This window comes from Drosophila busckii, chromosome 2R (assembly GCF_011750605.1).
Source record: "Drosophila busckii strain San Diego stock center, stock number 13000-0081.31 chromosome 2R, ASM1175060v1, whole genome shotgun sequence".
Taxonomy (NCBI): Eukaryota; Metazoa; Arthropoda; class Insecta; order Diptera; family Drosophilidae; genus Drosophila; species Drosophila busckii.
Genome location: NC_046605.1, coordinates 23,455,167 through 23,469,711, shown reverse-complemented (window position 1 = coordinate 23,469,711; position 14,545 = coordinate 23,455,167). Strand labels below are relative to the sequence as shown.

Genomic DNA, 14,545 nt, shown 5'->3' with positions numbered 1-14,545 from the left:
TGTCAGCGAGTCCAGTCACAAATCCTTAGAACTATCACCGGGCACCGTGTACGTTCGAAACGAAAAACATACAGAAGATCTAAATATTCAAACCAGTCAGAGAATGTAATAGTGAACACAAGGTAAAATACTCCAGCAAGCTTTCTTCGCACCTAATACCCTCGCGCGAGGGCTAACAAGCTGTGCAGCCCCGCTCCGTCTGCGTCGTAACGACTCTACCAACCAGCGATAGAATCTAGGAACGTGCAATCCTAAAACAGTTAAGAGAAACTGTTAGATAATGTTTAGTTATAAGATTTGTATACTTATTGTTAGTCTCAATTTAAGAGAAGATTCAATAAAAAACAGCAAAGTTTAAAAAAAAAAAAAAAAGGCTATACTTTCGAAGTGGTCAATTCACAGACCTGGCGTCCGCCGTGAACACCGTGAATGATGTTAGCCTGGAGATCAAGTGAAGAATCACACTTGCTAATAGATGTTACTTTGTGAGCCCTCTCTCGTTCGACAAAAATAACGCTCTACAAGACGCTCATAATATCCACGCTTCTGTATGGCGCAGAAGCATGGGTGATGTCGCAGGCGGATGCAGCCGCTCTTGCAGTGTTCGAGAGGAAAATTCTACCAAGATCTTTGGTCCCGTTCGTGTTGGGGACGACTTTCGTATTCGTATGTACCACGAGCTGTACGACGACATTGACGTTGTCCAGCGCATTACAATACAACGTTTGCTCTAGCACGGATATGTCGTACGCATGGACGAAGAAATTCCAGCGAAAAAGGTATTCGAAGCGAAAGCCAACGAAGGTCGACGAAATGGACGACCACGCCTCCGATGAAAAACCAAGTGGAGAAGGCGCGCACAAAGCAGAGGCGCTTGGAGGGAGTTTTTGAGGTCGGCCGTAACCCGATAACGGGTTGTTATGGCCACCTAAGTAAATAAGTATCCAACATATACATAATTTTGAAATTTCCTAGCATTTTTTAATAAACATCCTTCCACTTTGGACAATCAGTTGTGTGGAACTATGTGTCATTTAAGATTCAACCCACAAGTCTAACACTTGAAATTAAAAACGGTCTTGCATTTTCTATGTGTCTCTGTATTTTTACGTGTCTTTTATGTATGTACATTAGAGATCAGAGAACGGCAGTGTTGTCATTTTTTAAGCACCATGGTAGCATCCACAATCCATGGGTATTGGTATTTTGGTCCATTTATTTTTGTATTTTCTTTTCAATGTTTTTCCAGCGTGGTGCTCTTAAAAGGTCACTTATGCTGTAAAAGCTCGATTAATTACGGTGCTGAATTTATTAATCAAGCATTGGTCTTAAATAAAGAATGTCAGAAAAAGCCTTTCAATATAGTTTCATATTCTTTTTAATTGATAAAATTAATGATTGTTATATCTTTTGATTTGATTAATTTTAAACTTAAATGAGTTGTTTTTACTGAACACTTCATATTCGCTCGGACGGAAAAATACCAAACAACTGTAAGGCAATTACACAAATTAAAAAATTAGTTTTTTTAGGCATATTATTTATTAAGAAAATAATTTATGTTTAAAATTTTCAACATTTCAATAAGAAATGTTCACAAAAAGATTAAGCAAAATATTTGAAAATTTATTCAGAATCTAAATTTGAATCACAATTTACAAGTTCTTTTGAACAACAATCACAACATGGTTTTATTGTTATTCCGCTGCGGCTTCAGGTTGAAGGCGACAGTTTGATAATTAACATCTTTTATTTTATCTGACCATAACTTGCAGTATTCCTCACCTTCTTCTTAACATATAAAAATGAAGCCTTAAAAATGTAAACTAAAATACTACTTGAGATCGGCTGGGCCGATTTGGTTAAACATTTTTTTCAGTTAAGATAATTAAAAAATATCCAATAAAATTACATTTATCAAAATTATTTGTTTCAATCAGTCAAAGTTACGATCAGACGCCCGGACTTATTCATTTTTATACACTTTGACATTTTTTTTATTTAATTTATATTGAGTAAAGTTAATTTGTAGGAATAATGCCTGCTATTAGACGACCAAATATTAGACGACGTACACGTAGTGCAATATATAGTCGGAATGACCATGAAAGTCACGCACGGGAGGAACGTACCGAAAGTAATGAATCGACACGAGCCCATATAGCACAGATTCACGCTGATCCACTCGGACGAATATACATAGTTCATCCACGCCAAGACGAATGCTTGCTTTTGTTATATTTTAGAGGCCCTACATTCTTCGAATTCCTGCGTACTGTGTATGGCGGTACCCGACCGCACTGTGGGAAAAGTACAAGGACGATATGGCTGACGACGTTTTAATAGACGTTCGCAGGACAACTACGAATTTCATTCTTGCCATTAACAGAAAAATGCACAACTAAGATCAAAGACATGTTCATGTGCGGCAGTCTACTCTCGACATTTGGAATGCCAGCGCCACATCGCTCAGTGCACGATGCTTTCAATCACGAATTTCAACCGGAGCAGCACTAAAACCAAGATAACTTGGCCAGTCTACACAAATGTGCCGTTTTTGAATGCCGAGCAGAACAGGCAAGACATTTGTCATTTAGTTGATTCGATTCTGCCACATTTTTGGCAGGCGGTCGGACTGCATATTCAGCTTGAAGCTGCCCATGAATCTTCTCACGCTTGACAAGCCACGATAAGCAAGAATTCGGCGACAGCGAAATTGATGCGAGAATGCAAAATCATCATTTGAGATGAATGCACGAGCAAGCTTTGGAGGCAGTTGACCGAATGATGAATGGTTTACGCGGTGATTCGAAACTGTTTGGTGATTCTTTGATATTGCTGTCCGGAGATTATCGTCAAACACTTCCCGTCATCCCAAAATCTGGGGCTGCCGATAAAGTTAATGCATGCCAAAATTGTCTTCATTGCGGAGATATGTCAAGAAGCTGAAATTAACCACGAACATGAGAGTCACATTGCAAAATGACACGCCCGCTGCTGAATTCTCGAGACAACTGCTGGCACTTGGCAATGGCGAATTCCTGTTGATGTTTCGACTGGATTAATATCGTTAAATAAAATAAATCAATTTGAAATTTTAATTATCTGTGTTTGACTATTACCACTAATCAAGAAATATATAGAGGCGTCAAACAGCAAAAAAAAAGTGCTTCAACAACGGACTAGCCATGGAACCCCAGAGCAGATCCGAAGGATGTCTAGAACCAGAGTGCGTTCGGCTGTTTCGAGTTCGAAGCGTTCGTTCGAAAGCACGTTCGAAAGCAAGCACAACAAGAAATCTGTTTTTCAGTCGCCATGACTGCGTTCGCAGTTGAGCACGCGCTGCGTTTCTACTGCGGCTGTTGCTCTCGTTTCGTTGTATGTGTATATATGTGTACAGCTTCAGCAGGTTTGTATCGCATGCAAAACATTGTTTGCCGCTGTTCTTTTCCTGTCGCCTCACAATCCACGCGGCTATCGCTGTACTCTTCGTTGACAGATTCTTGTGATTGCTGTCTCACTCTTTGCCAATGATAAAATTCTGCCGCTAAACGACTGCAAATGATTTATGTGAGCGAATATAAGAAAGCATACCAGCTACATGCAGAAAAAAGAGAAAATAATATTAAAAATAATAAGAATTATGTATACCCTTCATTTTATGACAAGTTAAATGGTACGTTTAGGTATAATCAAATAAGATTTCTAAATAAATTTTTTAAACTATATTAATTAGCCTTAATATGTGTTTATTATATAATAACAAAATAATTTGTTTACTGTATAACATTAACATATTTACTTCATATAGTCGGAATGCGTGCAGATTACCTATTTTATGCAGGATGTTGCGCGGTTGTCCGCGAATGGCAATTAGAAAAAGGAATCTGAAAATTATCAGCGATCTAACCAATATTGTCTCGTCCGCAGCACTTTTAATTGTCATGAAGTTCATAGCAAATTGAGCCGTGCGGAAAACCTTGCTTATTGACCGCAAACAATCGCCAGATCTAAAAAAACAAAGAACCGCAGGCAACAGTGTTTTGATACGCACCAAAACGTGCGAGCGCTTTATAAATATAACACATACAGAGAACGAGAACCACAGCGCGTAAGAACGCAGCAGCAGCGACTCAATCGATAAACGCACAATCGATCTCGCGCATCTGAAAACAGATTTCTTGTTGTGCTTGCTTTCGAACGAACGCTTCGAGCTCGAAACAGCCAAGGCACTCTGGGGTTCTAGACATTCCGTTCGGCTGCTCTGGGCTTCCAGGCTCAGCCGTTTGGTTGATAGAACTTTTTTGCTGTTTGACGCCTCTATATATTTCTTGCTTAGTGCTATTACCCTGTGGTTATAAAAAGGCGTCGAATTAGGGCGAGACAAAGTTCGCCAGGATTTTTTCCACATCAAATCAAAGTCATAACAAAGTATTCTAAACTCCTACTTAAACTAGATCTGAAAAATTATTGCTACGCGCTCTAAAAGTTATTTAAGCTTAACCGTTGTTCTAGTTGATCAAACCTCGATAAACTCTGTGCGTGTAATTGCAATCATTGATATATTGAAAGCCTTCGGGCTGAACGATTTTTTCATATCCTGATTCAGATTGAACAAATCAGGTATTTTCTGGAATTTTGGAAAATGCCGCCCGTAAATCTGGGAAAACTAAAAGTTTTTCTCAATTACAAAAGACATAAAAAGCTGACAGTTTCACCAAAACCATCCATGTGGAGGCAGAGGAATTATTGTTAATAAAATCAAAAGTAATCGAATATTCGTCAAATTATCCAAAAGTTCAAAAGCTTAGCTTTATAGATATAAATTTAAAATATATCGAGATGACCTCTCGTTATGAAAACGTTTAAGTTATGAAAATCAAAAAAAAAAAAAAAAATAACGAAAGATTCGAAATTTCTACAATCTATCAATAAGTTAATTATCGAAATTTTTAATGAATATCAGTGATTTTTGATATTATTATTGTAAATTATTGATGATTATTATTCGTTTGTATATAAGATTGGTAAAATACACACAACATTTACATGAACATTTATTATTATTTTTTAAGTGAAACCTTTTAAGCTTTTAGCGCATTGAGCTTAAAACTAAATCGGCACTCTAATTAGAACGTCACTCAAAAAAAAAAAAGCTAAACCCGCGTAAAATCATACGATAGCGCCGCCGCCAAGCAATGTTTGTTGCTATGCATAAAAAAAACTCACTGTCTAGCAAGAAAAAGAAAAAGCTCTCGCCTGGGAGAAACGTGAAAACAATCAGATTAGTTCATAATTCCAATTAGACAAAGTCAGTCACATTGCGCAAGTGCGTCGGGAAAAAATTGTAGCCCACAATGCACAAGAAAATTGTATAACTCAAAATAGTAACATTTCGAAAAAGTAATCGCGTGTGATGCTGTCTGAATTGCAATAGTAACATTTGAACCTTTGCCGTTTACGCTTTCGCTGAGCGAATACAAGAAAATTAAGAATCAACTCCAGCTCGAATGTGGGCTGATAATTGGTTCAAGCCACACATTACTACCACTACAACCAATATTCAAGCCGCCATATCCGCAACTATCATAGCAGCAGCAACCGCCGGCACTACAAAGAAAAAAAGAAATAAAAAAAAACTTTAACCAACATTAGCAACATCTACAGCAGCAAATCACGCAGATTTTCAAGATGCAACATTCAAATCTTCAACATCTTCATCCGTCACACATACCCCAACATAGACCCAGTAGCAGCGCAGCAGGCAAATCAGAAATGAATAATTCTTTTAATTATAACGCACCTTTCATGATTTAGCTCGTCTGGAAAAAAAAATTCGCAATTTGTAACGTATAAGTTATCGAACAACCAAACTCCAAAAAGCAAGAGGCAAAAAAGAAAAAATCCTCATAGTTCTAATTAATTCTAGTTCATCATTATTTTAAAGAAAAATTATAAATTTTCTTTCGGGCATGCATGTATAGCCATATATAGACATAGGAATATTATAAATTTTTCAACAGCTAGCTAACGTCCATCCTCGCATTTCTGAGCTCAACGACGGCAAGGAGGAATTCAATTATAACGCTGTAAGTTAATTCGAAAAAATAATTTAATCTAAGGCCATAAGCCTATACATTTTCATGAATTCTATATCTATATATGCGTGTGAATAAAACTGTTTATTTATATTGAATACAAAGACACACATGCCTCTCTTTCTATTTCAAATAATTTTTGTCTGTAATTAAGAATTTTAAAATTTATTAAATTTTATAAATGTCAATGCAAAATTTACACTTATTTATAAAATATTTAGAGACTTCATTTTTTTTTTAAATTGTTAAAAAGTAAATTATTAAATTTAATCCTGAAATCTAAAGTCATGAATTAATAGTTTAATCATTGTTGGAGTCATGTCGTCCGTGGATAGTCTATTGTCAGGGTAGTATGAGCTGTGCATAGTTGCACATGTCCGTTAGTGTTGAGTCCGATTAATTAAAGCACGCGAAATTTTAATAAAATATTAATTAGAAGTCAGAGTAAGCGTCTCAGTGGCATTAAATTTTTCCTACCCCATATTGCCGACAACAAATGAGCCGGGGCCAGCGCGTCAGGTTACCTCGCCAGACTAGTAGGTTGTATACTACAGATTACGCCTTAACATTTAAGCTAACACGATAGTAGGTCCCACACGCTGCTAAACGCTGCTTTGATTAGAACAATTAATTACCAGTATTTATACAATAAGGATTGCACGCTAGTTCGCTTGGATTACCCCAGGTTGTTTACACAACAAGGATTTCACCCTAGGTCGCTAGAATTACACCAGATTGCAATAAGGATTACACGCTAGTTCACTAGGATTACACCAAGGTTGTTCGCACAACAAGGATTACACGCTAGGTCGCTAGGATTACACCAGATTGCTTTGTATAAAACGGATTACACGCTCGACTGTGTTAATTGGTTCACCAGACCCTTCTACCACGCTTGTAACTTGACTTGACACTAGATTGATCTTCCCTTGATTCTGGCCTCGATCCTTTATTCTTGCTACGGAAAGTCCCACGTATCGACTGACCCTGTTCCTGTTTGCACTCGCACTTATATAGGGACGTAACGGAACTTTTCTGCTGTCTATCTTCTCCATTTGTCTCTTTGTTTCCTTGACATTGTTTACCTAGCAGGAACTGAAAAATTAAGTTGACTCAACAAATATTAGGAGTCAAATTCCCCCTTAACTAATTTAATCAAAAACATGACACATAACATAATCCGGCGGTTAGTTAACAATTGGGGATTAATTAAAAGTAATCTATTAGTATAAGATGATAGCTCAACTCCTCCTCGCTTAGCGAATAATAAAAATTTTTTTTCAACAGAGCCATATTCCATAATCGAACAAACAAGAGATCTATAAAGTAATTAAATGTGTAAGGATCATCAAATTCCTTAGACCATCGTTTGATAAAACCGAGAACTTGAATTACCTTACTGACAGGTAAAGAAATATGCTTGTCAAACTTTAACTTACTATCAAGGAGAATACCTAAGTCATTTACTTCTGCCAATCTATGTGACTATGTGAGGTGAGTGTCTATGGAAGGACATAATTTTACATTTAGAACAGTTAAGTTTTAATAAAATCTATCTACACCAATTGAAAAAGCGGTCAAGATCTGTCTGCAATAAAGTACTACCGTAATGATTCGTAACTTTGGATTCGTGTTCAGTACGAAATATCATTCCAAAACACTGACCCACTTTATTCGCAAAACCCATGCAGTGCACTGTAATTAAACCAATGTCAAATTATTTGTTTACGCTTCGAGCATTCTTTTGCTCTCCATCAATTTGACAAAATATATGTAGATAGTGCCGACCATCTCAGTAATCTACTTTTTATACACTTTGATATTTTTTTTATAAGAGACAGACTTCAAGAGCTGGAGATACAAATTTGGTCTGTAAGTTCTCCTATTGTTGAAGCAATTTGCTTATATTTTTCAACCTTTTATTCTTCCGGGTAAGCGTAGCTTCTAACGACAAGCTATATCGCGTTATTTGTTTTGTATATATATGTTTTTGAGTGCGTGTGCGCGTGTGTGTTTTTGGTGCAATGCCCTAGTCAATATGCACATATGTATGGTGGCGCCCAACTTATAATGCTGTCCTACTTGTTTTTATACACTTTGACATTTTAAGCTAACATTATTTTCGTATTTACTGTGTGGCTTGCTGAAGGCCAAAAAAGTAATATGTTATGATGTGTACTCACCCGCCTTACAGGGATCCATGTCAATGTCATTAGATAGCTTAGGTACTTTCTGCATATTTAATAGCTGCTTAATGGTATACTTGCTGTTATATATACGATGATTGTGCCTTTGTAGTTTGTCTTGAGTTATAAAATGTTGTTCAAGTTGATGGTTACGTTTGCTGTTTCTATTATTGGTCTCACCAACGGATTCAATGTTTTTAAACCCCGGTATTTTCTGCTTCCCCTCATTTAATTGAGCGTTTGTTGCATGCACCGAGATTACAATCAACCATAATGTTGCTATCACCAATGCAAAGTTAATATTATTAAGAACGCGACCAATATTAAACCCAATTCCTGGCCGCAATCTTTTTCTGGACTCTAGCAACATCATCACAATAGATGCGTCCACAATTTTCTTGCTCCCCAAGAGTTTTTGCAGGCTTTTTGGTTGTTTAAAAAGCTGCTTAGTCTTGGTGTCAACGCTTACTAACTGCCTTGCTACTCAAAACCGTTGCATAGTCACGTCAAATGTGGCCTGCGAAAGAAACAATAACATTTGATATGAACTAGAATTCAAAATTTATAATAAACAATAAATAAACAATTTTAGGTTCGAAACTCAAAGTTTCATGGAAAGTCTGTTAGGATTTTAGCTTTTTCAGCTTTTGTTTGACTTAAAAATAAATATTATTCGTTTCGGTTAAAAGATATTAATTTAAATTTAAATTAATGAAAAACTGAATAAAATCTGAATATCAAACTTGTAACAACCAGTGAGAAATCATGTATGAATATTGACGAGATGAAAACTCGAATCAATCAAATAGATAGAAGAAAATTGGGATGGAATCTCACAGAACTTTTATTAAATGAAAATCAAAATGAGTATACAAAGTCATATGAGAAATTAAATGATCTTTCATTTACTGTGTTCAGATTTGCCGCCGGCAACAGATGAAAACTAGAAATGTTTACCAATACTGTTTGTGTGGCTGATGCACACCTGACAATTCTCGATTTTTTAAATATCGCTGTTGTGTTGAAGCTTAGCTTGTGCAAGCTTTTATGGATATTTCAAACACAGGTCAAAAAGATTAATTGTTTTTTTATACACTTTGGCATTTTTATTTAAAATGGAAAAGGGTATGTTAAAGGTATCCTTAATCAGCAAAACAAACTGAGTCGATATAGCCATGCCCGCACGTCCGACCGTCTGGATGTATAAGCAACTGTTGCTGTAGGTGCTCCTACATGTGCCCAAACCAAAAAGCTTTTATTTTATTTATTTTTATTTCCTTCCCCCACCCCGCAAGACGGTTAAAACCGATTTGATAATCAATCCACACTGATTTAAGCTCAAAATATTGATAGAAAAATTTGAAAAAAAATAAATCACAGAAGCCTTACTACGTTCTTCAATTTTCAATATACATAGACAGCCGGATGCGCTAGCTGACGCGTCATTCAATTGTCGCTGCTGACACTACAGAAAAACGAGCTGTATTGCGTTAACTGTCGAAAATTTAATTGAAGCAAATTTATATTTTTATTTAACAACCATATGTATACTAGATTCCCTCTGTAGAAAGCATCAATAAATATTTTTGCTAAAAATACAACCTGGCATTTTTTATCGAGCCGATTAAACAGCGGGAAACTTTTGTCGACTTTGTGCGCTTGGCAATTCAGCACGATAAGCAAATTGTTTATTATTAAAAATGGATTTTGAAGACCGAGGTATGTAAATTGAGTTGTATGAAGAGATTTTGTGTCAAAATTTGTTATATCTGATAATATGTGTATTGTTTTGTGTGGTCCAATAAGAAAGAATCTAACCAAAGTGTTTGTCTTCTGTAGAGAAAAAAGTCTTCTACGTATTTCTGCGATGTGTAATGTATGCAAAAAAAAGTAAAACCTATTCATAAAAATATAATAACAATCCGGTTTGGGCTTTTTGCGGCTTTTCCGATGGCTTAATTATCTAGATGTGCTAGAACGACTGAATGCCTGTATCTTACATTTTCATTCTAATAACATAAATTTAACAAATTAATATAGTTCCTATTGTTCCTATTATTCAAGCCACACAAAAAACAAAAAAAAACAAAATATAATTTAATAATTTAATAAAATTTATTATATTTATATGGGCAGTTGGGGTAGGCGTGGTCAAGCTGACTCAAAAAATTGACCAAAAGCTGCTTATAGCAGAGCAATTCATTAATACATTAATACACCAATAAAATAACGAATACAGAAACGCACGCGATTTTTTTAATTCAACTTGCTCCACTGCAAAAAAAAAATGTTTCAAAAAATTAGCAAAACAAAAAAAATAAAATACATTTTCATATTATTTTGTATCTAAACAAGTGGACAAATTAAAGTTTGGAGCCACTAACTTTTAAATACACTTTGACTAGGGCATCGCGGCACACACATGCATGCACTCATAAACACATACATATACACAAAACAGCTAACGCGTCACAGCTTGTTTTCGCTGTAGCGGCAGCGACGCCGCCGCGGCGTCGGCAGCGTCGTTTGTATGGCGCGTCAGCACTTGCACCCCGCAGCAGAATAAATTGAAATATATAATTCAGGATCTACTGATCGTTCGGTCGAAAACATGACTAAGCAATTTGTGATTTAATTTTAGATTTTTAAACGATTTTTACTGTCTTATTATCTGATTTCGATTTCGGGGGAGCGGGGGAGGAAATAAAAAAAATAAAATAAAACGTTAGTGTCCTGGGATAAGAAGCACCTAATACCTAATTGGTTTCTCTAAGCCTTTCTATAGATTGCTGAAACACGCAACTCATACAATACGGGACGACGGAACTGACATGGCTAATTGACTCATTGTCGACTGATCAAGAAATAATTTATGTGGTCTGGCCGCACCCTCCTCTTCTGTTACATTTGAGCAACTTCATAATACCCTTTTTCCATTTTTTTTACAAAAATGTCAAAGTGTATAAAAAGGGAAGATAGCAAACATAGTGGAAGGGCAAGCGTTGCAGAAAAATACAGCACCGCTCAAAATTTTAGTCTCTGATGAAACTAACAAGTGAGCTGACGTGAAATCAGTCAATGTATTTCTTGTGACCAGTTAATTATAACTTTTCAGCACGTGTCTGCTAAAACATTTTTAAGTTCTAAAAACATTTTTACACAAGTGCCAGCGATATTTAATTAATAATACAAGCGCTAACAAGAACGTGTAAACGCCTGTGCTTTGCGCTGTGCGTGTATAAAAAATATTATATCAATACATATAATAGTGAAATTTGATTCTCGAGCCTTAGTGCGCCTAAGGTAAGATATGTCATGAATGTCTGTAGATTATTAATAAAAAGAAACTTGCAGCTTTGTGACAAAAACTACAGTAACCATTACGCTTGTGGCAGTCAGCTACGCGCCCGATTTACCCGCAGAAGAGTACTCTAAAGTTGGTATAGATCACTCGCCTCGGACAGCGCTATAAAAGAGCCAGGCGAGTGATCTTCAAAAAAAAAGGGGACAAGGAATGATGTACTAAAATTTGGTCACCGAACTGCGCATGCGAAGAGAGAGAGAGAGAGAGAAGGCCAACCTTTGCACAGCGCTTAACAATTTCGGTCCATGCACAGTGGGACCGCGAATTAACGCGTGGACAATGACAACACGGGACAATATACGCACATAGACACAACAAAAAATTGTGTGTGCGGCGCACAAGCAGCGCACAAAACACCCAGAGAGATCCGAGAAAAGGGCCGTTGTGTTTTTAGCCACAACGAAGCAAGCGCAAAGGAAATGTCCGCGAGATCGATCGGCTGGCATATAAGCATAAGCGAGAGAAAATATCGCTTGCTATCTCGCTCTGGCTGCATTGGCAGCGACGGCGACACGACTGCAGGTAGCGAAACAGAAGCACGCAGAAAACATACAAAAAATATGTTGACCTTTTTCTTGTGATTTGTGTGTGCGCACTCTTGCCGTTCTCTGGTCACGATATTCTTCTTGTCCAGCTTAACTCAACTCATTTGGATAGTGCGATCGACAATTTAAGTTTATTTGAAGAAGAGGATTAAATCATTTTTCTATATTCATTCGTTTTTATTCCTTTTTACTTATTTCTAATTAATTAATATTTACAAAATACATTAATTTGAATACTGTGACTTAATTACTTACTTTTTAATTTTGATTTAATTTTAATACTGTGACTGAATTAAATAAGTTTTTCATTTTGATTTTTTGTTTCTGAATAAAATATTATTAATTTTAATTCTTCAACATCAAGAGTCCAAAAAAATTTTTTTTAAAACGCATTCTTGTATTCTTGACAATTATAAAATAACGGTGCATAAGAAACATCGTTGAAAATCGTTGTAGCATTGCAATAATAGTGTTGTAAAATTATTGAAAATACTACATATTTTGGTATATTTGGTGTAATTTAGTGCTTGAAGAGCGAAAGTCAAATCAAAGCCAACTCAGCTAATAGAGCTGGGAAACAATCGATGTCAATGTCGACTACATAAATAAATGCATCCATTCGGTTTAGAAACAATTGATTAATCGACGTACCGAATCCATGTTTAAGATAAATTCTACCCTTATGAACAAGAAGAAGACGTGTAAATAGGGATAATTGCGTTAGAATTCTGATTTAAAATGATTAAATATCTTTAAGTGTTCTGCGCTATCTGTGCGTTCCAGCTAGCTCAACAGAATCGGAGCGAGTATTTAGTAGGGCTTGATGTATTATGATATATATGCTCGTTTTTGCCAGGAAAACCAGTGGTTTTTTTGCTTTTTATTTTGGTATGGTGAACTTTAATTTTTTTAATTTAAGTATAGAAATTTATTTTTTATATAATTTAATTTGTTTAATTTTTCTGGCATAAACCAGTGAGTAATTGATTTCGATTTTTTTTGTTTTTATATTATAAAAATATTTGTTTTTATTATTTTTTGAATTTGTTTTCTAAATTTAAGTCGTTGGAGTGTATTTTGGTTTTGTTGTTTTTGTTTTCGATTTTATTTTCTAAAACAGAATCGATTTTTTCCCAGCTCTATCAGCTATGTTTGTTTTTTTTTTTTCCAGCCTCAAGGAAGCATGAAAACGATCCTGAGTGAGACCATGCCACTTGAGGATGCCGGATGAAATACGGTAAAATATTAAAATTTTAATTAATAAAATAATAATAGTTAGTAAATAAATTATAATTTTATTTGAGTTTTTCTAATGCAAAGTTTACATCATAAAAGCCTTTTGCTTTTTTACTTTACTGTCATGAACTGCTCGCCATACCACAATGGACAGTTTCACACCATTAAAAGGCATATTTAATCTCTCAATAACAAACTCACAGTAGTCGAACAGCTGTCAAGTTCAACTTTGCAACACTTTAACGTCCACACCTTTCGGAATGGGATGCTCACATATACAGTGTGGTAAACAATCTCTTTTGCAACGATACAACACTATGAATACCCTAAATCTGTTTTTGATATTGCTTTTAGATTTTTCAGTCTAATATTGTGGACATAAATCGAAGAGGAAGAGGAAATAAAAAAATTTGTTGGTTGCTGTAAAAAAATGGTTGTAAAAAAATGGTTGCTGTAGCTCTTATAGTTGGTGAGAATCTGCTGCTCGTGCATCAGGTAGGACGAACGGACATAACAACATATGTCAATCTAGATTATCTTGCTGATCAAGAAAGATATACTTTATGGAGTCTGACACGTATCCTTCTTTGTTATATTTATTTTCACAACATCATAATACCCATTTATTACAAAAAATGTCAAGGTGTATAAATAACTGAAATTTTCACTACAAATCTATAAAAAAAATATTTAATGAGCTAAGCATGTTTATATTTTAAAAATGCTGACGGAAATACTGTATTATTTTCTTAGTAAAAATGTTTCTTAATAAAAAAGCAAAGTAATTATCAACAAATCAAATAGTTCGAATGTTATCGAAATTTTAAAAGTTGCCTTCTTTTGTCACAAATAAATTTTTGTGCACAAAACAACACACTTTTTATACTTCAATACAGGGGCGCCCAAACGCTTGCATAGGGAAGAGCAAATTACCAATAAATTAATACGAAAACACTAACACAAGTAAAGATGCCGTTAACTTATTTTTATTTCATACGCTGGAAAGAAATTAGGCATCGCTTACTTGTCCAAAGTTTGCGCAGGCAATGATAATTTCGTAGTCCAGCAAGCTGTTTCATTTTTTTTAAGTGCACGCATTTCGTCAAAGCAACAACA

General features: G+C 35.5%; 1 protein-coding gene across 6 annotated transcripts in view; it reads right to left on the bottom strand.

The window, feature by feature from the left end:
* The window catches only part of LOC108602829 (dorsal-ventral patterning protein tolloid), a 48,000-nt gene that overhangs the window by 31,469 nt on the left and 1,986 nt on the right, over nucleotides 1-14,545 (bottom strand). For 4 of the 6 annotated variants that reach the window (XM_017991071.1, XM_017991064.1, XM_017991063.2 and 1 more), the window contains exon 2: nucleotides 8,282-8,801. In XM_017991071.1, the coding sequence (XP_017846560.1) occupies nucleotides 8,282-8,657 (376 nt within the window). In that variant the 5' untranslated portion in view covers nucleotides 8,658-8,801. Of the gene's footprint in view, nucleotides 1-5,803; nucleotides 5,823-8,281; nucleotides 8,802-14,545 lie in introns of those variants that run through there. The other 2 variants (XM_017991065.2, XM_017991069.2) reach the window with 2 other exon arrangements.